Source organism: Heterocephalus glaber, unplaced genomic scaffold, assembly GCF_053883595.1.
Source record: "Heterocephalus glaber isolate CG9 unplaced genomic scaffold, H.glaber_assembly_v1.0 deba00001532, whole genome shotgun sequence".
Classification (NCBI taxonomy): Eukaryota; Metazoa; Chordata; class Mammalia; order Rodentia; family Bathyergidae; genus Heterocephalus; species Heterocephalus glaber.
In genome coordinates, this window is record NW_028258330.1 from 27,833,462 (window position 1) to 27,857,103 (window position 23,642).

Genomic DNA, 23,642 nt, shown 5'->3' on the forward strand with positions numbered 1-23,642 from the left:
ATGAATTACCAAAGCTGAATCAAGAAGATATAAAAATTATAAATAAACCAGGATCAGTCAATGAAATTAAAGACGTAATTAAAAACCTACCAACAAAGAAAAGCCCAAGCCCTGACAGATTCACTGCTGAATTCTACAAGAAGTTTAGAGAAGACCTAATGCTGCTACTTCTTAAACTGTTTAATGAAATGGAAAGGGAAGCAATACTCCCAAATTCATTCCTAGAAGTAAGCATTACCCTGATACCAAAACCAAAGAAGGATCCAATCAAAGAAGAGAACTACAGGGACTGGGGATTTAGCTGCACAAGTGCAAGGACCCAAGTTAGATCCCCGGTACAAAAAAAAAAAAAAAAAGAACTACAGGACAATCTCCCTAATGAACATAGATGCAAAAATCCTCAATATGAATGCAGCAAATCATCAAGGTTAGGGGTCAGGGATTTGGCTCAGTGGTTTCACTGCCTGCTGGCAAGCGCAAGGACCCAAGTTCGATCCCCAGTACCAAAAAAAAGAAGGTTATACACCATGACCAAGTAGGATTCATCCCAGGGATGCAGGGATGGTTCAACATATGCAAATTAATAAATGTAATATGCCACATTAATAGAGCCAATGACAAAAACCATATTATCATCTCAATTGATGCAGAAAAAGTGTTTCACTAGGTCCAACACCCATTCATTATAAAAACTCTACATAAAATTGGAATAGTCTTTATTTCAATCTGATAAAAGCCATCTACGATAAGCCAACAGTCAACATCATACTAAATGGACAAAAACTGAAAGCCTTGGGCCGGGGATTTAGCTCAGTGGGTTTGCCGCCTGCTGGGCAAGCACAGGACCCGAGTTCGATCCCTGGTACCAAAAAAACCTTGAAAGCCTTCACTCTAAAATCAAGAACAAGACAAGGATGTCCACTATCACCTCTCTTATATAGTTCTCCAAACATTAGCCAGAGCAATTAGACAAGAGAAAGAAAGAAAAGGAATAAAGATAGGAAAAGAAGTTAAATTATCATTATTTGTAGATGACATGATAATCTACATGAAGACCTGAAAAACTCCACCAAAAGACTTCTAGATTTAATAACCAAATTCAGTAGCATAGCTGGATACAAAGTTAACACTCAAAAATCAATACCATTCCTGTACACAAATAACAAACTCACTGAGGGAGAAATTAGGGAAACAACACCTTTCACGATACCATCCAAAAAATGGAATCACCTAGAAATCAATCTAACAAAGGATGTAAAATACCTTTACATGGAAAAATACAATACTCTGAAAAAAGGAGATCAAAGAGGGTATCAGAAAATGGGAAGATATTCCCTTGTTCTTGGGTAGGAAGAACCTATATAGTTAAAATGGCCACACTTCCAAATTGTTAAACAGATTTAATGCAATCCTAATCAAGATACCAATAGCATGTCTCACAGAACTAGAAAAAACAATCCTAAAATTCATCTGGAATCAGAGGAGACCTGAAAGAAGAAAAAGCAGTTATGAGGAACAAAGGCAAGGCAGGGGGCATCACAATCCCTGATTTAAAATTATACTACAAAGCTACTGGAATAAAACCAGCATGGTACTGGCAAAAAACAGATCCACGGCATGCAGTACTCCCACCCTCCCCAGTCTTGGCCATTCTCCAGGGCATCTGTAAACACTCGAGAGACTGTCATGGAAAGGGAAGCACAGGGAGGCATTTTGGGCCACTTCCAGGGCCCACACTGCCATTCCTGAACTGGTCCCTGGACCCTGTGGCTGTGGCATCAGAAAGTGCATTGCTGCACAAGAAGAGGCACAGTCAGAACCCTATCTCCTTCTTCCCTGGGGCGGGGGCCGAGCCAGGCCTGTGTGCTGAGATGGATGACAGTAAGGTGGGTGGAGGCAAAGTAAAGAAGCCTGGCAAATGTGGTTGAAAGTCAGCCAAAGTTGATTTGAAAGCAAAACTTGAGAGGAGCCGGCAAAGTGCAAGAAAATGCCGAGCCAGAAAAAAGCTAAGATATCAGTATTTGGAAGAGTTGGTATCCAGTTGGGAAAGAGCCATGTGTACCCTCAGAGAGGAACTAGAAATGTACAAGCAGTGATGCATGGCAATGGAGCAAGGAAAAATCCCTTCTGAAATTAAGGCCCTCCGTACTGGAGAAGAGCAGAACAAATCTCAACAGAACTCAACCAGACACACCAAACCTGGGAAGCCAGATGCTAACAGCAACTCTTGGTGAAGATCATGTAAAATGATGAAACAGTGATTGAAGCCAATATTCTAATTTCCATGGAGGACGAATAGGCACTATTGTGCTTGGCATAAGGTACTACCTCCTGCTCAGTAGCCGTCTCCGTAAATCTGCAGTTTCTACCAAAATGTGTGATCATAGGTCACAAAAGATCTTGCTTTAACTTTCAGCACTTAAAAACTTCACATTCAGACCTACTCTGTATTATACCCATGACATATTATACCATATTATACCCATGACATATAACTTGTGGTGAGGCTTGAAAACACAGTAGTAGAGAAAAATGGGCAAAGATTGTATTTTTGCAACTTAATTCCACATCACTTCACTTTTTTGATTGCCCTACAAAGAGAAACCAAATGAGCTGGTTATTGATTGTAAATTCTCAGCCTTTATGGACCTAATATTATTTCTTTGTATTTGCTTGAGTAATGTTTATTTTCTGCATGAATCATGATTTCTCCTGTGAGCCATTCCAGCATAAACTGTGAATGTGTATTAACAAATATGTACATTTCTATTTTTATAGTCCATAGTGAAATGCCTGTTTTAAATAATGTACATGTTACCAAAATCCATCAAGAAAACCCTCAAGACAGCCTCTGTTTAAAACTTTTGTTGCTATCCTATTATTAAATTGTATTTATAAAGTTTGCTAGGGCCAAATCCATACATGGAGAATAATTAGTCCAATTTCGTTTTTAAGAAAGAAGTAACCTTTCAGGCATTTCAACAGCATACATCACATTAACAGCCTAGAGTATGTGTGTACATACATGTGTTTCTATTGTATATTTATATATGTATGTGGGGAGGACAGGAGTGAATGTTCACATGCATTGTCTTGTGTTTTCTACTACATTGGAGAACTTTTCTGAAGAAAACAGAATGAAACTAGCTGCTGAGACTGAGTTTCTGCCTTGAGATCTAGAGCAAAACAAGAGGCAAAGCAATGGACAAATCTAGTGGCTTTAGCCATTAACTGAATACTTGATGTCTTCCCTGACTCATATTTCCTTATGGATGTGTCCTAAGCCTGAAAGAAACACACTGTGGGTCTGCATCTGGTTCAGCCCATGCCTCTACTGTGGAGCTAAGCATTGGCACTGGAGTTGTACACAGCACTGCAGCCAGGAGGCCTCAGGGAAGTGTAGAAGGGCAAAGTAGCTCTTTGCAGTTCTCATCACAGCTGGATTTGCTGTCTACCTAACCAGCAGACTGACGGTTGAGGAACGAAGCTCATAATATGATTCACACAGATAGACCAAGGAATATTTTTATTTCCCCAGTGAGAAACTTTATTACTCTCTCTTCCCTTTTCCATAGTTAAATCAGGAGTTGTGTTCCCTGTTGCTGCTAAATTATAATTGTTCTTCACTCTGGTGAAGCAAATATTTGGCTTCTAAGCAAGGTATGATTTGTCATAGACTGGCAGTTTAAGAAGAGGCACTGTAGTACTGCTTGTCTGTGAGGTGGAATACGAGACAGACCACATAGTTTAAGATCAGAAGGGAATTTTCCCCCTTCTCTCAGGCCATGTCTTTGAATTAGGTGGCTCCCGATAGCCTGAGTTCTGGAAGACCTCTTGTACTTCTGCTGCAAACTAAGATCTGCAGGCTGGTTGAATGCGACTGCTGATATGCCACTAGCCCAGCTTGTTGAATTTCTCTGAATTTTGGAAGATTGGAAGTTTAAGGGTATTTAATTAATGTCTTCTAAGGACCATAAAGTATGTAAAGGACTGTTGCTATTCAGGCATTCAGAATTTAATTTTAAATGTAGCTGTCCAGATTGTAATTGGGCGTGTTTTTGTCCCCTAGTCTACTCAATTATGATTTTTATTTATTCATTTATTTTTTGGTACCGGGGATCAAACTCGGGTCCTTATGCTTGCGAGGCAAGCGGTGGAACCACTGAGCTAAATCCCTGGCCCTCAATTATGATTTTTATTTTACAAAACAACCCAAGACTGACTGTTGCTTTGGTTCAGTACCTTTTGAATTCCTCAGAAGAGTTCTTTTCAAAGCAAACATTCCAAAATGCATGTGGCTCTTCAATGGAATGTCTCCATTGTGCTTGAAGGATTTCTTCTCCGGTTATAATTCTAAATTATAGGGTCATTTGGTCTTCTTCACCTACCCCTAGCATCCTTACAAGAGCAGTGACTTTGTCCTCAGGTAGAGGATTTCTAACTTTAAAATAAGTTACAATTTATTTGAATTTATTCCTGAACCTATCTGGTATTTTGGAGTAGATCAAACCAAAAGAATGTTCACTGGTCTTTGTTAGGAATGTTTTGGATGGCTTTGAGAACTGTATTGACTAAATGCTTTGGCCACATTGAAGCATGTTGAGTATCACTAAGACAGCTAGCGCTTCCTTCCCCTCCCAGTGAAAACACAGCACACTGGAATCCCTCGCTTACCTGTGATGAAAGCAAGGCTGAGCGAGGACAGGGACAGTGAGGGAACCTGGGCTCTCAGGGGAAGGGGCTGCCCTCTGAGTCGTTTTTTCTTTTTTCCCCAAAGAAAGAAAGATAGGGGGTGTAAGTTTGTGAATTCAGATCATATTCTGTTACTATTTTAGCATCAACTGCTCATGTTTTAGAGAAACTGAATGTAATACATCTGACCAGGTCAAGTTTTAGGATATAGTTGAAGTTCTTAAATTTTTTTTCTATTTTATCTGAAATCTTTCTGTTATACCTAAATCAGAACTATCTTATTGCAGCAAATTCATATCACTTTTGCCAGATGACAGGACTTAGCACCATCATTTAGGATTTTATCATCACTTAATTATGATAAATCTGATTTGGTTAATTACAGAAAGTAAAGATTTAAACTGGATTTATCTTTAGTAAAAGACAAAACTTAAAAAACAAATGCTGTCTTTTACAAGAAATCAGTTGCATATTATTATATATTTTGGTGTTTTTTAAAGGAGGATTATTAAACCACATGGTATTTGTGGGCATTGAAAGAGTTTTTCTTTCTCTGAAAAGCATTGTACCATTATATTTTTATGAAAAATGTCTTTATCAGAGGCAAAAAACCAAAACAAAACAAACAAGACCTGAGGATCAATGGAACAGATTAGAAGATGAAGAAATAACTCCAAATACACTCAGCCACCTTATCTTTGAAAAGGTGCCAAACATCTTTATTGGAAGAAAGCCTCTTTAATAAATCGCACTGGAAAAACTGGCTTTCCACATGCCGAAGATTAAAACTAGACCTATATATTTCACCATGCAATAAACTAAAATCAAAATGGATCAAAGTTCTAAATATTAAAACAGAAACACAAAATCTCCTGAAGATAGAATAGGTAGAACTCTTGAAGACATGGGTGTAGGCAAAGACTATGAACAAAACCCTGATTCCACAGGAACTATCACAAAGAATCGACTACTGGAGTCTCATCTTATTAAAAAGCTTTTGCACAGCAAAAGAAATCACCAACAGAATGAAGAGTCAACTCAGTGTAGAAAAAAATTTTTGCCAGCTGTTCCTCTAAGGTCTAGAATCTAGAATATATAAAGAACTCAAAAAAAATCAGACTCCCCACATTTAAAGACTCAGTCCAAAAATGGGCATCTGAAATGAATAGACACTTCTCAGATGAAGTAGAAACAGCAAATAAATGTATGAAAAATATTCAACATCACTGATCATTTCAGAGATGCAAACTGAAACAAAGCTGAGATTCCATCTCACTCCAGAAAGAATGGCTATTATTAAGAAATCAACCAATAACAAATGCTGACAAATAACAAGGGCTGTGGGGAAAAAGGAACCCTTCTCCACTGTTGGTGGAAGTGTAGACTGGTGCAACTGCAGAAATCAGTGTGAAGACTCCTCAGAATACTAAAACTACAGGTTCCATTTGACCCAGCTATTCCCCTTCTTGGTATCTTCCCAAAAGAATTAAAAGCATCATACCACAGTGATATATGCACACTCATGTTTATATAGGCACAGTTGTTAATAGCTAAATCTTGGAAACAGCCCAAATACCCACCAACCCATGAATGGATAAAGATTTTTTTTAATACAATGGAGTACTACTCTGCCATAAAGAAGGATAAGCTTGAGACATTTTTAGCTAAATGGATGGACCTTAAGACCACACTGTGAAGTGAGATAAATCGGACATACATTTAAATACCACATTGTTTCTGTGGTGTGAGAAGCCAAATGTGGAAGTAAGGACCAATATGTATAATAGATATTGGGAAAGGGGAAGAAAATGTTCAAATGAGAAGGGGAACATGGGAAGGGGGAGAGGGAAAGGAAAGAAGGGACAAGAAAAAAAATAATAGAAGAAAAAAATGGAAGGAAAGCTTTTGTAAATAAGGATGGGAAGAGGGGTCGATGGGAGAGGAGGGGAATAGGAAAAAAAGAACCAAGATATATCATGTACAAGTACAAACTTCCTATGATGTGATCACTATGTGTATCTAAAATCTACTAATAAATTTTTTGCTTTAAATATACCCCCTCAAAATGCCAGGGATTTAGTTCAGTGGTTCCACTGCCTGGCTCCCAAGTGCAAGGTCCCAAGTTTGATGCCCAGTAAAAACAACAACAACAACAACAAAAAAACCCCAAAATATTTGAGGTGAAATTCACATCACATAAAATTAATATAAAATTGGGCCAGGGATTTAGCCCAGTGGCACCATGCCTGCCTCGCAAGCGCAAGGTCCTGAGTTCGATCCCCAGTACCACAAAAAACAAAACAAAACAAAACAAAAACACATAAAATTAAAATGTACAATTATGTGGCATTTAGTAAATACACAATGTTACACAACTCCCACCTTCATTATATTTCAAAATATTGTCCTCAACCCAAAGAAAGACCACAGGCAGCCTTAGGCAGAGCCTCCCTAGCCTTCCCCTAGACTCTGGAAACCACCAGGAATATCAACTTTTAGGCTGTACTAAAGAATTTAAAAGCTATAAAGCAGATATTTAAAAATACATATTCTTGTTTTCTTTTTGAGACAAAGTCTCACTATGTAGTTCAGGCTGGCCTTGAACTCACTAACTATGTAGCCCAGGTGAACCTCAAGCTCTCAGCAATCCTCATGTCTCAGCCTCCTGAGTGGTGGGACTAGAGGCCCAGGTAAGAAGACATTTTAGATTGACTGCACATTTTGACCTAGTCACATGCAAAAAAGCCCATAAGCATAGTTTTCGCAATAATTCAATAATCCAATTTTTATTAACTATTTTATGTACACCAATACCAAGTCGTAAAAATTATTAAAAACATCAAGAATCTCTTACATAGTGAACATACAAATACTCATTTATATTTTGAACATTAATAGTGAAAATAAGATGATACAATAGTTATAGCTACATAAAAATATGTACAAAGATTCAAGACAGACTTTGTTATTTGGCTTACAACATTATGTGTAGATACTACACAAAAAATAAGGATGTAATTTTCAGAAAAATGTGACCAAAATCCCTTTTCTTTTTAAAACTTAAAAATAAAAACTTGATAATACTAATCACAATTGACAGCCAAGTCTTGGAATAATTCCAATTAGGTAAACATTATACTTTTTTTTTTTTTTTGGCACTGTTGGGGCTAGAACCCATGGCCTAGAGAATGCTAGATGAGCACTCTATTTACTAAGCTATACTCTCAGCCCCAACATTATGCTTGTGGTGTGTGCATGTGCTGCAGACAGGTTCTCAATCTGTAGTACAGGCTGTCCTCAAACTCTTGATTCTCCTGACTCAGCCTCTTGGGTGCTGGGATTACAGGCACGCACCACCTTGCCTGGCAACATTATGCATTTAAAAAAATAAGGTTTACAGGGCCAGGGATTTAGCTCAGTGGTTTCGCCGCCTGCTGCGCAAGCGCAAGGACCCAAGTTCAATCCCTGGTACCAAAAAAAAAAGGTCACAGTTAAAAAGTATATACTGATGACATTTCAAAATTAATTAAGAATGGCTTAAAAAAAAAAAAAGAATGGCTTATCCATGTCCTTCCAGATTTTGGAAAAACACTAGAAAAAGTGAATGATGAAGAGATGATTCTTTGGAAAGCTACACCGGAAAACATCTTGAGGGTGACCCGGTGGTCAAACTTCAATGGGAAACTCATGACACACTAATAATACTCAGAACAAAGAGAGGAAGTAATAAGAAGCTGTTACACCTATTTTAATGTAGTTTTGAAAAAGGTTTCAAATATTCTCAGGGAATTAGTAAGAATGACTGATTTCATGATAACCTAAAAAGTGGTATATCACACACTACTATGGTGCTACCTTACTAAGGACATTTAGTTTTTTTCTTTTCTTGAGACAGGGTCTCACTATGTAGTTCAGGCTGCTCTCGAACTCAATGTGATTCTCTTGCCTCATCCTCCCGAGTGCTGAATTTTGTTCTACTGGCTTGAGAAGCAGCTTCCTATTCTGAGAACTGCCTGGTTTAATATAACAATCATATATAATTAAGTTAATATCATGAAAAAAAAAAACGACAGTAGCTTAGAAAAGGAGTAAGTACTCTTTCACTGGTTATAATACGAGGCTAAGAGGCTCAGGACTGGAGAGCAAGGAGCAGGGCAGTGCAGGGCTCAGGTACAAAGATACTTATCATGCTCAAGGAGAGGAAGAGCACAAGGGATCCAAACAACCCAAAATGGTAGTGGCACCTGGATGCGGAGTTACCACAGCGGACCAGGCATAGACTGGTGCATCACCCTTGGCCCATGTACTACAGGAACTAACCCCTAACTTCAATATCAAATTGAAAATACAAATACCTTCAACCATACTTACTAAAATTAGATTATTTACCTTCATATTACAAAGCATAGAAGGAAAGATTTATTTTTAACAGAGAGCTGAAAAATGATGTTTATTCTTAATTCATTTTAAAAACCCAAGGAACAAACACTTAAAAATCCTATCACTATTAGAATTTATAAAGGCACTTAAAAATTCCTTTCTAATCCAACTCAAAATACACTTGCCAACTACATTTTGAACAAATGCAAAAAAAAAAACCAAAACCCTTAATTCTGGTGCAATTGTTCATATAACCCAGTGATATTTACCATCTATGGAGCAGAAAGGTTTAAAGGACAGAGCCCCAACTTTTTACAGAACCTGAAAGTGCTTTTATCAGAAACAGGAATAATGTTAATGGTTTGCTCTTTCACTGACAACATCCTGTAGTCGTTTAAGCAAAACATCATCATTTTCTTGGCAGAGGCGTTTGGCAGGTGATTCTGCATCTCCGCTGATGGCTATTGCACGCTTCTTGGTTCGCTGATCACCTTGCCTTATCATGTTATTGATATCTTTCAAACTCTGTGCAAAAATAAAGGATATGTATGAGTAAAATGGGGAAAAGATGGAAATAGCAGCAAAGAACTATGTTAACTGCATTTTCCCATTCCCTATCTTCTATCCAAATATAAACAATGAGGTAGAGATAATTTTGAATCTAGACCAGCCTAAAAAGGGTGACTAGAACTAATCTTTCTGGGTGGTTTTAAAAGATGGATTTACCTTATAATACTACTTCTAGAAGTGTAGTGCCTAAACCAGAAGCAGCAGAAGCATTTAGGAACTTACTAGAAACACAAATTCTCAAACCTCAAGCTCCACTTTCTGAATCAGACATTCTGGGGCTGGGGATGAGTCCAGTAATCCATGTTTTATTTTTGGTGGGAGTACCAGGGAATCAAATCCAGGGGCACTGTACTACTTAGCCACATCACCAGCTCTCTTTATTTTATTTTGAGACAGAGTTTCACTAAATTGCTCAAGCCAGGGCCTTAAATCCCCCTGCCTCAGCCTTCCAGGTAGCTGAGGTACACGCCACAGCATCTGAGACATTATAATGCATATTATAATAAGCCTTCCCAGTGATTCTTTTGTTTTGTTTTTGAGACAGGGTCTTGCTTTGTAGCTCAGACTGGCCCTGAACCCATTATGTAGTCCAGGCTGGCCTCAAACTTGCAGCAATCCTCCTGCCTCAGTCTCTTGAGTGGTGGGATTACAGGTGTATGCCATCACACCAGGACCCCAGTGATTCTGATACTCCTATAAAGTCTGAGATCCTTTTCCTCAGAGTAACGCTTTTTAAACTTTAATGTGCTTACTAATTATTTGGGGATCCTGTTAAAATGCAGATTCAGATTGAGCAGGGCTGGTATGAGGCCTGTGATTCTGTATTTCTAACAAGTTCCCAGGTGAGGCTGATGCACTGGTTCATAAACCATATTCTGAGTTGCAAGTTCTCTGAGAAGTGGTCCCTAAAAGTTGTGCATCACAGTTATCCAAGGAGACTGTTATATTGAGAGTCCCACATCTTCCTGCTAGCACTCTGTGATTCAGCAGGTCTGTGGAGCAAGTGTCTCAACAAGCTGTGACTCATGATTCTAGAAGTAACTGGTCCACTCTTTGATGCCATGGAAGAATCTCTTCTATACATCCTTACAGGAAACTAATTTCTATGAGGAAAAAATATAAGTCTACATCATAGTCAACTTTCTTTGCTATGTATGTAAGAATGCAATGGGCACCTCTGGAACTGGGCAGTGAACTAATGAGCTAGGGAGCAGCCATTGCATTTGGGCAAATTCTTTCAGTCCATACTGATTCTGGCTTATAGAGACTTACCAAACATATCTGCTTGACTCATGGTTATAGAAAATTTGCCACTGCCCAAAGTTCATATTTTATTAGTAACTTTACAAAAAAAAGTAAGCAAGATTAATGATCATTAATTAGTAATCTAAACTCCAATTTTTTGGTAAAATTACTTAAAATCCAATTTTGTAATGTTATTTGAAAATCTGTATTAAAATCCAGCTTTTAACACACACACACACACACACACACACACACACACAAATTGCTGGGGTCGGGGATTTAGCTCAGTGGTTCTGCTGCCTGCCTTGCAAGCACAAGGTCCCAAGTTTGATCCCAGGTACCAAAAAAAAATTGTTTTGGAGTAAAGTCTGTATGCATCTTACCTTAGAAGGGCTGCCGTTGAACTTGTACAGTAGAGCACTCCTCGGTGTAAGGCCCGATCCATTCTTGTGTGGGGAAACATAAATGGAGTGCTGCTGGGAAATGCGGCGCGGTGAGCCTGGCTGTTGCTTAATATGTGGAAAAGGAGATAGTGGTGGAGCATCCACCTAAAATATCCCAAAAATCAGATTTTTAAGAAAAAAAAATTTAAATCCCACCATATTTTTTATTTTTATGGCATCTCCCATCTAGGAGTCAGTTATATTGTAAAAACTTATTTACGGTTGGAAAAAGCAAAGAATGGTCCATTACCTGTTTTCAACAATTATTAACAGATAAGCTAGAATTTATTTTCTTGGATTTTTATCAGGAAACTCTGTAACTAGTAGTAAGAATTCTAGCAAGTCACCAGGAACATTGGGAACTTTGTATTCATGCTTCAAAGTAACATGGAGCTGAGTGGTAAAATGGGAACATAATATGCAAGAGGCCATGTAATCAATCTCCAGGACCACAACAAAAGTGAAGACAAAGAAAGTAGGAACAAAGAACAATCAGTGTTCTAACGTTTCCAATAAGAATTTCTCTAAACACACACACACACACACACACACACACACACACACACACGAACACACACAGAGTAACCAAGATAGTAGAAGAGGAAATAAAGACAGGGATTTCTATGAGCCAGAAGGGTGACTCCCAACATAAAACAAACCTGTAAATAAAATGGAAATGTAGAAGATTTAGAATTAGGGAAGAGATTTCATTTTTCTTTAATATTCTTGACAATAGAAATAGTGTAAGCGGAGAGGGCTCCTTAATAACCTCATCTTCATTTGAAGCTAATAAAACTAGTTTCAACTGGCTGATACTAAAGCTATTCATAGCAGAGCACATGACACAAGAGAGTTAAACTAGTGGTGTAGAATTAATATGGCTTCTGAGGCTAGCCACAAATCATATTTCTTGAAAGCAACAAGGACAGAAATGTAGACACACACACAGCTACAGGCTTGGCTGCATGCAGCTTTCATTAAAGCCTTCCTTTTTATAGGTGAATTCTGGTTTCATGGGAACTAACTTCAGCTTACTGGTAACACTTTCTCAGGTCTGTTGCAACTGCCAAAACTAAGGACTGCATAAACATTTCTTAAGCATTACCTCTATTAATGATCTAGGGCTGTTTCCTTTTTCTTTATATTGAAAAAAATCCACTTATCTCATAATATAATGAAAGAAAGCAAAAACAACAGAAAAATACTCTAATTAATTGTTGTAATATATATATGTTCCCATTTAGTCCTTCCCCATACATATATATAATTCCTAGCAATAAATTCACAGAATAAAATTCCAATGATTTCCTTTTTCTATGGTCATGACTTAATCTCTAAGTTACTAGTTACTGTCTGACTAATTTCTAGTATATATTCTGCTATGTAAAGCACCAGTTTTAAATTCTGAAACATTTACCTAGAAAAATATATTTAAGATAACCAACTATGACTGTAGATATAATAAAGTAGTAAAATGTAAAATGTACCACATGGTCCTGATTTGATAAGTCATATTTTAATGCAAATGACTTCACTCTTCCTACATATATTGTATTGTAAAATTTGATAAGGTCGCCTCTTTCTTCTTTCACTGGTCCACTAGAACAGTCAGTTGTTTTTGTGGCCTCTTCCAAGTCTGTTAAAAAGAATTCAGTGTTGTGGTAAGTGTACTTTAATATACAAATCGGTGATATGAATTATAGTATAAAAAAAATCACAAACCCTTAACAAAAAAACAATGTTTTTAGAGTAGGTTCAGCAACCCATCTGGATTACTTATAAATCAAACTGGAATCTAGAGAAATGTAAGCATGTGAACTGAAGGTGGTGCTCTTTTCTTTAGCAAGCAGGTTTTCCAACCAAAGCTTTGAGCTCACTGTCATTGGTGGCTCTTAAAGGCGTACAGTGCCTGGTTGGGGTTTAGCTAAGTTCCACGGTGTGGGGGGCAATGGCAAACTCTGAGCTTCAGATAACAAAAGTCCCTGCAGATATTCTTATTGGCTCTTTGAAAAAGGTGGAAACACTCATCAAGGAAGAAGTAATGAATTGCTTGTGTTCATCTTTCTGCAAATAATGGTGAGGGGCAGGTATCCTAAGGTCTTATTTTCCTATCCACAACAGGAACCCTAGTACTCAGTGTTTAGTTATTACTCTGAATTGTGAAATGACAGCCTCTATGGAGTCCATTCCTATGTATTAGTGTCACTCTGGGATAGCTTCTGAATCTAGGCAGACCTATACCCTACTCTTTTTGGGGGAAGAGTATTACAAACTCTAGTCTATTTGTACATACAACAATAATCATCTGTTTATGGGAGTTAAGAAAGCCATTGCCAATGAAAATGCAACATATGAAAAAACTTTCTCATTCTCAACATATTGTACTGCAAACATTGAGAACATGAGTAAACACATGTCTTTACCTTACAAAAACCAGAAAACTCAGACATGGTACATGGGTCCAGCAGTTCTACGGAATCTCCAAAAACTCAGTCCTAATTTGGATGTCTTTCCCCCCCCCCAGGGCCTCTTGCATCCTAGGCAAATGATCTACTATGGAGCTATATCCCCCACTCTGGATCTTTTTTTCTCTCTTGTTACTTTTAAAAGACCTTGACAATGTAGCTAAGCAAGTTAAGGAAATGCTGTATATAATACTGGAAATTCAGAATGCATGTTATAATAAAGGCTCTGAGAAGTACTTAAGTTGGCTGATTTTAATGCCATACTTTCCCCATTTTCATGCACAGTTTCTCTTCCCCTATAGCACTTACACAGTACTATTATCCTGGGGAACACTATTTCAAAGCATGCTTACTTGGTGCTATAGTTTCAATATACCCACCCAAACTCATACTGAAATATAATCCCCACTGTAAAATTTTAAGCGACCAGACAGTGTAGGATCTTTTTTTTTTTTTTTTTGGTACTGGGGATTGAAGTCAGGACCTTGCACTTTCGAGGCAGGCGGCGGAACCACTGAGCTAAACCCCCGGCCCAGGGTAGGATCTTTAAGAGATCAATGGGAACTGAGAATAGAGCTTAGCAGTAGAGTCCTGGGTCCAATCCTCAGCAAAAAAGAGAGAGGAGAGGAGAGAGAGGAGAGAGAGGAGAGAGAGGAGAGAGAGGAGAGAGAGGAGAGAGAGGAGAGAGAGGAGAGAGAGGAGAGAGAGGAGAGAGAGGAGAGAGGAGAGAGAGGAAAGAGAGGGGGAGAGGGGTAGGGGAGAGGAGAGAGCAGAGGGAGGGAGAAAGGGAAGAAAAAAAGAGGTGAACAGGTCAGGAGGACTTGGCTGTCATGATGGGTTAATCCACTCATGGATTAATGAATTATTAAGAGTAGGTCTGTTGTAAAAGTCAGTTTGGCTAAATATGTATGTTCTCTTTAGGTGGCATCCTACTAAAGGATAACAAATAAGAGTTTTCTTTATGTCATTTAATGTCTTTGTGATCAGATACAGGTGTTTCAGTGAAAGACTATTCCGTACTAAGATAGATGCATAAGTGTTACAAAGACAATGTCATCATGATTGTCAGGCTAAAATACTACGTGTGGCTCTTGATCTTAAGTTTCTCTGTAATATGTAACTGTTGTCTGTTAACATTCTACTGGGATTCAACTACTAAAACCACCATGGTTGGTAAGAAATAACAGCCCTCTAACTGTGCTTTATACTTCAAAAGTGCTTGATGTCTTTGTTAGGTATTTCAGAGCCCCCATAGAGCAAGCCTCCTCCTCTCCTTTCCCCTTGCCCCACTCTGGCCACAGGGAACAGGGAACTTCTGCATAACTAAGGCATGACCTCCCTTTGTTAGTGACTCTCTGCCTAGTTAAGGTCTATCTGGCCCACCGGTTTCGTAGTCAGATGTTCCAGTAAGATAGGGGCTTCCCGAAAGCAATTACTCCATCCCCTTAACAGAAACCTGTTGCTACATACTCCAGCCCCAATTACCCACGCCCCACCAATGGAGAAGTGCTTTCCCACCTGCAAAATCCTATATAAACCTCCAGCTCAGCCCATGCAGTTGCTGGTCTCCATTCTGTGAGTCAGCCTGGCAGGCTGCAGACTGCCGCCCCAATAAAGCTTACTTGAATATATGTGTGCCCCTTCCTTTTGGCGACCCTTTCAGTCTTAACTATTATAATACTTAAGCTAACTGCTCCTACTGAAATACTTACCTCACTGATCTTCTCTTCTGGGTGTTCAACAGCTAAAGTTTGGAGACCAAAACTAGAAAGGTAACTGGGCTAAGAGGACAGCCAATATTTTGGTCCTTGCCCCTCAAAGTCAACAAAGATCCAGGACACAAAGGAACTTTTCCTTCAGGATCCTACATCTTTGGTGTCACTCAACCTCCTGAGCAGGGAGATTGCAGGGCACCAGAGGACAAATGTACTATGTGCCAAAGGAAGGTCACAAAGAGGGAAAAATCTCCCATGCTTTCACTGAAAGCAACATGGTCAAGTAAGGCTGTGACCCATCCTGACGGCTGACAGAGGAGCTGAGAAGCTCTATGCATGGTTCCAAAGTAATGCCTGAGGAGACTTAACAGACCTTCATAGATAGCAAGAGGTTCATACTGATCGACAGGTCTCACTTTAACTTGGTCTTAAACACCCAGCAGAAAAGAATAACCAAAAGAGGGATAAAATAATGCCATAGTAATAAAGCTAGATGTAAAAAGGGGCTCCAGTCACTGACCCTTTCTGGCAGTTTCCAGCTCTACCAGTAGCTGACATGATAATGGATCATTAGAAAAAAAACTATGGTAAAATCTATAAGAGCTCAGCTAGAGTTTTATATTTCTTAGTGAAATTTGTTCTTCAAATCGTCTCTTATCTTCTTATAGCTGAAACTAGAGAAATTTATGACAAAGTATCAGACTTATAGATAACCTCTTATCAATAAAAGAATCTAAGAGTCAGCAGGTTACAATCACTATTTCAATTTCTAAGTGTGACTTTCTCCCCAACCTGCCCTTTCATTCTATTGTGCTCATGCTTAGAGTATAGATGTTCTAATTTCCTTAAAGTTTTGTTTATTCTTGCCTAAAGGCTGCCAAACTCCAAGCAGTCATACAAATGGAACCACTGACAAATGTGCTAGACTTCTTTTACTAGGATCCACCAGATTGACTTTATAAACAGCTCATAACTGCTAAACTATACAATATGACTTCTATGTTGGCTTCTGAAGTCCCCTGGACCTTCTCCTTATCCTCTTTGTGGGAAGCTATTACTAGTTCCTCCCAGTGGAGACCCTTGTTGGCTATATTCATAGCAATCCTGCTGACCTTATAATTTGGCCCATAAATTAACTGTTTCTTTGGCTTTGTCTCCCCCAGACTCAAAGCTACACGGCTACCAAGATGACAATGCTAGATAAGACTGTAGAGTAACTAACTGCTGATTACAACTATGACCCTCTTTAGCTGGAAGTAGCCAGAACTGTCTTTACCCTTTGCCCCCTCATAGCAGTTAGGGGTGCTTCTTCAGAGGGGGTAATATTACAGATAGCTAAGTTAATTAGATATCTTGTTGGCAGGTAGACAGGGCCTCTCTTAAGATGCCAGCCCTCCAGGGGCCAACACAGCAAGGGACCAACATGAACAATTGAGGCACATTCACTGATTAGCATTATAAAAAGGAAAAGATGTACTACTTCCCCTAGAGATAGACAGCAGTGATGGATATTTTAAATGAGAAATTCCTTGTATGTGACTTGTCTTCCCATTTGATCCTCATTTAATCAATATTACGGATGACTGTACTTGTAATCTTATTGGTTGGTCATGGTTTTGCCCCACCTCATGCCCACCTTGGAAATTTGTCTTGGGTCTTAAGAGTTTTGTCCCACTTTGTACCCGCCTCACCACATGGCTTTGTTGTATAAAAACATCTTCGAAAACTGGGGTGGATGGGCAACCCACTTTCTGGTCCCCCTTCTGTGTCTCTTAGACAGAAGCTTTCTTTCTCCTACTCTTAAAAAAAAAGTCAGTTTGGCTATCTCTTTTATGTGCCCCCTTTGCTATGTGATATTTTGTACTGGTGTGAGACTCCACAGAAACCTCCCCACCAAAAAGACCTTCACTGGAGGTGGCCCTTCAATCTTAGACTTACCAGTCTCAGGTATTCTGTAACAGCAACAGAAAATGGACTAAGACATTCCATAATAGCTATTTACATTAATCTCATAATATGGATCAACTACAATTATTTAATATCCTCCTTGGATCAGAATTTTTTTTTTTTGAGACAAGGTCTCTCATGTAGTTCAGGCTGTCCTTGAACTCACTATGGAGCCCAGGTTGGCCTCAAACTGGCAGTGATCCTCCTGCCTTAGGGGACCAAGTGCTGGGATTACAGGTGTGTGCCACCACACCTGGCAAGGATTAGAAATTTTTTGAAGTAGAGAATACAGTCTATATTTGTTATTCTAACTCCAGTCATTAATATTTATACAAAATAAGAAGGTATACAGGCTTGGGATTTAGCTCACTGGTTCTGCTGCCTGCCTCGCAAGCACAAGGTCCTGAATTCAATCCCTCGTACCAAAAAAAAAAAAAGAAGCTATACTTTGTTTGGACTAAACATTTAAAACTCTCTGTGACCTTGGATTCTAGCTAAACATGATTTTCCTTAGTTATTATTTCCATATCAAAATAGAAAGATGCCAGTTATCCTGTATGTAGGAGAAAAATCTCTCTACCTTCCCACTTCATTAAGAACCTTAACCGTCTGAAAGTAAAGTCTCAGTATGCCCAATAATTATTATATACTTGAAGAGATGGAACTTATGGAAGACTGGAAGAGAGAATGTGATCAAGGCTTTGTGTGCATGATGCTATAATTGTTATAAATCTCTTTCCCCTCAGAAGGTAGGGAACTTTGCCTACCTGTACCTAATTTCAGGTGCACAGTATATGCTTAATTATTTATTTGTGAAATGAACCAGTAAACTACTATGGTTTTATAATTCTCCCTACTGCTGACACAAATAAAAGGAATGTCTTTTTTGGATTACTATATATCACTGTCAAGTAATTAAAATGTATTTTTATATTAAAAATTGGTGAATGAGACACACCTTTAGGTGATAGTGTTTGTTTTTTGGTACTGGGGATCAAAATCAGGATCTTGCACCTGCAAGGTAGGCAAGGTCGGTGTCACTGAGCTAAATCCCCAGCACAGGGCGAGTGTTTTAATAACAAAGCTCATTCTTCACAGGTTGCTACTACAAGGGTTTTCCAGGCAAATCTCAATTAATAAATAATACTTTCCTAATTAATATACCCAGCATCAGAAATGGATTTTTGCTGATGAAAATAGTGATCATTTATTAAGTATTACTAATGCTAATCGCTTCTCAGCCTTTTGGCTAAGATCAAGTGAAGTATTACTAATGCTAAAAATTGGCTCATGCTGGGGGATATTAAAAGTACTTAAGATAAATAGATGGGATAAAAAATATGTATGTAAGTTCGATCCCTGGTACCAAAAAAAAATGTATGCATATATATTATTGTTGTTGTTGTATTTTTGTTCGTTTGCTTTTTGGGTACCAGGGATTGAACTCGGGACCTTGCGCTTGCAAGGCAGGCGCTCGAATCACTGAGCTAAATCCCCGGTCCTGTTGTTGTATTTTTGAGACATGGTCTTGCTATGCAATCCAAGCTGATCTTCAACTCAATATGTAGCCCAGGCTGGCCTTGAACTTGTGATCCTGCTGCCTCAACCTCCAAAGTGCTGGAATTACAGACATGCGTCACCTTGATTGGCAAAATTACACACACACACGTACACGGTGGGGAGTACTGGGGATAAGCCCAGGGCCTTTACACTGAGCTATATCCTCAGTTCTTATTTTTTACATTTTGAGACATTGTGCTAACTTGCTCAGACTGGACTTGAAATTGTAATCTTCCTGCCTCAGCTTCTCAGAGTGCATATCCAGTGGCATGCCACCATGCCTGGCTTAAAATATACATATTTTTGACACAGGGGTCTTGACATGTTTCCCAGGCTGGCTTTGAACTCTTCTGCCTCAACCGCCTGAGTAGCTGCAACTACGGGAATCTGCCATCATTCCCAGCTGGCTGAAGTTTTTGAGATTCTATCCAGAATAGCATGAAAAGGAAGAGAAATTCAATGTCTATGGGTTCTTCTCTGATGGATAATGCCTCCATTCTAAAAATTCTGAGAAGTCCTATGTCTTTTTTTTGATGAATGAAGCTTCCTTATTTGATGATAGTTATATGGTTAAGAGACTCCTGCATCTGGAATCTCAGTACATCTCAAGTAAATCTTTTATGTGAAGTGGTGGCTGGACAGAGCTGAGGCTCTGAGCTTACTACATAGGATACATACACTATGTGTGCCCTGTTTTGTTGTTGTTGGTTTGTTTGTTTTTGGTTGTAGGGACTGAACCCAGAACCTTGTACATGTTAAGGCAAGCATTCTACCACTGAAGTACATCCCAAGTGGGCTTTTTAAATAGTAATTATTTTATACCTAAGTATAAATTTTTTTTTTGGTACTGGGAATCGAATCCAGGACCTTCTGCTTGCAAGGCAGGTGTGGTGCCACTGAGCTAAATCCCCGGCCCTCCTAAGTATAAATTTGTTGATAGAACCAGAGCTGTTCTTCCCAAAGTGGTGTTCTTTGGTGCGTACAAGTCTATGTCATAGCACCTAAGCTCTGGAAATTGGAACATGTTGTATCTGTATATAGACATATCTCATTCTAGTCTCCATAACTTAAATTCCTGAGACCATTATCATGGGATACTATGCCTGCCCTGTGCTATCACCACTGTGCATGATCTGTAAGAAAGGCTTTTTTGTTTGCCTGCTAATAAATTAGTTAATAAATGTATGTATAGTTAAGTTTGATCTTAAACCTTTAGGTTGTACAGGGAGTAGCTAACCCTGACATCTCAAACTTCTTTGGGAGATACTTACATATCAAAAGGAAACTGTGATCCTATTACTGTACCTTTTTGCTTACTTGTGCCTTCTAAAACTTCATTGATTCCTATATTCCAGATACTTGCTAACAGTTTCTCATACAGAAAACACAAAACAGGCAAGAGATCTAGAATTTCCCAGTTAAAGTCTGATTCTTGGTTTTGTAGGGCAGAAAAACCACCCAGGATAGGTAAACAACATGTCTGAAAAACACAGAAAGTTACCTTTTGATTGACTGATTGATCGAATTTACCTTTTGGCATTTTGTCTAGTTTACCATCTTATGTGCTTCTCATGGCTCAGAAATAAAATACACAAAAAGAACTGAGTGTAGCCAGGGATTTAGCTCAGTGGTTCTGCCGCCTGCCTCACAAGCGCAAGGTTCCAAGTTCCATCCCTGGTACCAAAGAAAAAAAAATAACTGAGTGTAGCCTATGTACCCTTAAAAGGAGTCAATTTTTAAAAGATTATTAAAGGATCTTTTTAGTGAGTGAAATCTTAAAAGTTAGATCCCAATTAGAAACTATAATGACCATGAATATTTGTGCAATTTAAAAAATTGCCTTTAAAGGTAGGGGATTTAGCTCAGTGGTTCCACCTGCCTCGCAAGCTAAGGACCCGAGTTCAATTCCCAGTACTAAAAAAAAAAATTGCCTTTAAAGGGCTGAGGGTATATAGCTCAGCAGTACAGTACCTTCCTAGCATGTGCAAGGTCCTAGGTTTAATCCCTATCACTGCCATTTTTTTTAAAAAAGGCCTTTGACATAGTGAATTTTTTCTAGGAATTTATCCTAAAGATGTAGGTCAAAGAATAGGGCTGGTGATTTAGCTCAGTGGCACTGTGTCTGCCCGGCAAGCACAAGATCTTGAGTTCAATTCCCAGTACCGGAAAAAAAAAAAAAGAATAAAATACCTCAGCAAAGTTCTGTACAACTGGAAACAACCTAAATGTCCCATGTTGTGACATTAAGTAACTAAACACAGTACATATACATACATGTACATGCGCGCGCGCGCACACACACACACACACACACACACACATTAAATCCATGAGGCTGGAGTGTAGCTCAGTGGTAGAGTGCTTGCCTAGCATGGATGAACTCCTGGGTTCTACCCTACTACCACAAAAAGTAATTGAAAGGAAAAAGAAATGGGTAAATGAGGCATATAAATACTAATTATTTGATTTTCCTTTTTTTGAAAAAAAGATTATTAGGACCTGAAGTTTTACCATGAGGGTAGCAACGGGGTCCAGTCTGACATGTGGTAGCAGAATCACCTATTATCAATGATGGCGAACCATTTAGAGCTTTCATTGATAACAAAGAACCTGCTGCCACGCACGTGCCATAGGTTCGCCATCACTGACCCATATACTTATGAACAGGACATTTTTTAACTTGTCTCCTCACAAAGATCACTGATAGCTACCTTGTTTCCCCTGTGCTATTTTTATATTTAATTAAATGTCTCTTATGTGCTTTATTAATGTGTATGAGTAGACTAGCTCTACGGAGAGAAGCACCTGCCTCATTTTTATCTCAAACTTCTTTCTTTCTCTCCCTTTCCTTCCTTCCCTCCCTCCTTCTCTCTCTCCCTCCCTCTCTCCTTCATTCCTTCCTTTCCCCCTCCTCTCTCTCCCTCCCTCCCTCTCTTTCCTTTCTTCCTCTCTCTCTCTCTCTCTCTCTCTCTCTCGTATGTGAGCCAGGTGTGCTGGTCCATGCCTGACATCCCAGCACTTGGGAGGCTAAGACAAGAGGACTGCAAGTTTAAGTCCCACCTGTGCAATTAAGTGTGACCCTATCTCAAAATAAAAAGGGCTGAGGATGTAGCTCAGTATGAAGGCTTTGGGTTCAATTTCCAGTACTGAAACAAAACAACTCAAAAAACCCCACATGTGCATTGTTCAACCAATCTTCTTCACAGTTCCATGTTTCCTGACACCCACTGTGTTATATATTATGTAATCAAAAGTGTACTGTAGGGCCAGGGATTTAACTCAGTGGTGCCGCTGTCTTGCAAGCACAAGAATCCAAGTTCAATCCCCAGTTCCAAAAAAAAAAAAAAAAAGTGTACTGTACATAGCATGTTAAAATGGATCACTTACCACCATCTGTCATTTCAAAATCATCACTTATATCATTATTATATGTCACAATTTCTCTTGGAATACTTTTCAACAGAACGCTTCTATATACCTATAGGTCAGAGTGGGGGAAAAGGATTGCTAAGTCACAAAGAGGCAGAAGTTAAGCAAAATCAAACCAATTAAAAATGTGTATCATATGGATGATAATCAAGGGTAAAATGTCATTAATTCTGGTAATTAGAATAGGGAATACTGAGAAGAGCCTACCACTTAAAACATGCCACTTAGTTTACTAAAAAGAATGATGGCTGATGAGTAGGTTTTACCAAATGAAAGCAACTTCAAAGACATGAACTCATTCTTCCTTTTAATTCCTTACACAAAGCTGGGTGTGGTGGTGCACACCTGTAATCACAGCACTAGGGAGGCTGAGGTAGGAGAACTGCTGTGAGTTCCAGGCTAGCCTGGGCTACATAGTGAGTTCAAGGCCAGCCTGAACTAATAGTGAGAATTTGTCTCAAAAAAAAAAAAAAAAAAAAAATTCCTCCCACAAGAATAATTTGGTCTCACTGGGCTGTCCCTAGCTTATTACCATCTCTTTTTTTTTGGTGACCACATGAAATTTTTTCCCCTCTCTGCCCCTGAACTCTTTCTTACCTCCAAGATAGACAGAAAAGCATGATAAGCATGATCTATCCTACTTCATCCTATAGGTTACTGGTATTGAGAGGATATTCAAAAAGTAGTAGCTGACCCAGTTTTGATCCATACTAACATCACCTTATGTGTCTTTAGAGCCAATCAGGACCTCTCTAGGCTCTGTTCCTGAGGGATTTTTCCTAAAGAGGCCCTGAAACTCTTGGTTTGTCACAAGATTTAATAAGTGCCTGTACTTGGTTTTTTGTTTGTTTTGGTGCCGGGACTGAACTCAGGTCCTTGTGCTTGCGAGGGAGGCACTGGAACCACTGAGCTAAATCCCCGGGCCTTGTACTTGGTTTTTTAAATGTCCCTATCCTGCTCACTATTGGTGTATTTTGAGGATTAAGGAGAGAGGTCAATCTATTTTGGGGTTCTCTTAGAAGGAGGTTTGACTACTTGCCCTACCTCTGATTTTCTGTCTACAACCTCCAGGGGCAGAGAAGAAGTCATTATTCTCCCAAAGAACAGAGCAACAAGGTACTTTAGTGGTCAAAGCTTTAAGGTAAAAAAAAAAAAAAAAAAAGCTTTAAGGTAACTTCCTTGTGTCCTTCAGCTCA

At 38.9% G+C, this 23,642-nt stretch overlaps 1 protein-coding gene and 1 pseudogene across 8 annotated transcripts in view; one reads left to right on the top strand and one right to left on the bottom strand.

Moving 5' to 3' along the window:
- The first annotated feature begins 1,401 nt into the window (after positions 1-1,401).
- Positions 1,402-2,476, top strand: LOC101707705 (uncharacterized; annotated as a pseudogene).
- A 4,572-nt stretch (positions 2,477-7,048) lies between these two features.
- Positions 7,049-23,642, bottom strand: part of Rbl1 (RB transcriptional corepressor like 1) — a 70,147-nt gene continuing 53,553 nt past the window's right edge. For 2 of the 8 annotated variants that reach the window (XM_087188964.1, XM_021246928.2), the window contains 4 exons: positions 22,405-22,495; positions 12,818-12,966; positions 11,271-11,435; positions 7,049-9,597 (listed from right to left, as the gene is read on the bottom strand). In XM_087188964.1, coding sequence (XP_087045090.1) covers positions 9,427-9,597; positions 11,271-11,435; positions 12,818-12,966; positions 22,405-22,495 — 576 coding nt within the window. In that variant the 3' untranslated portion in view covers positions 7,049-9,426. Of the gene's footprint in view, positions 9,598-11,270; positions 11,436-12,815; positions 12,967-20,518; positions 20,692-22,404; positions 22,496-23,642 lie in introns of those variants that run through there. The other 6 variants (XM_021246926.2, XM_004867809.3, XR_015442021.1 and 3 more) reach the window with 6 other exon arrangements.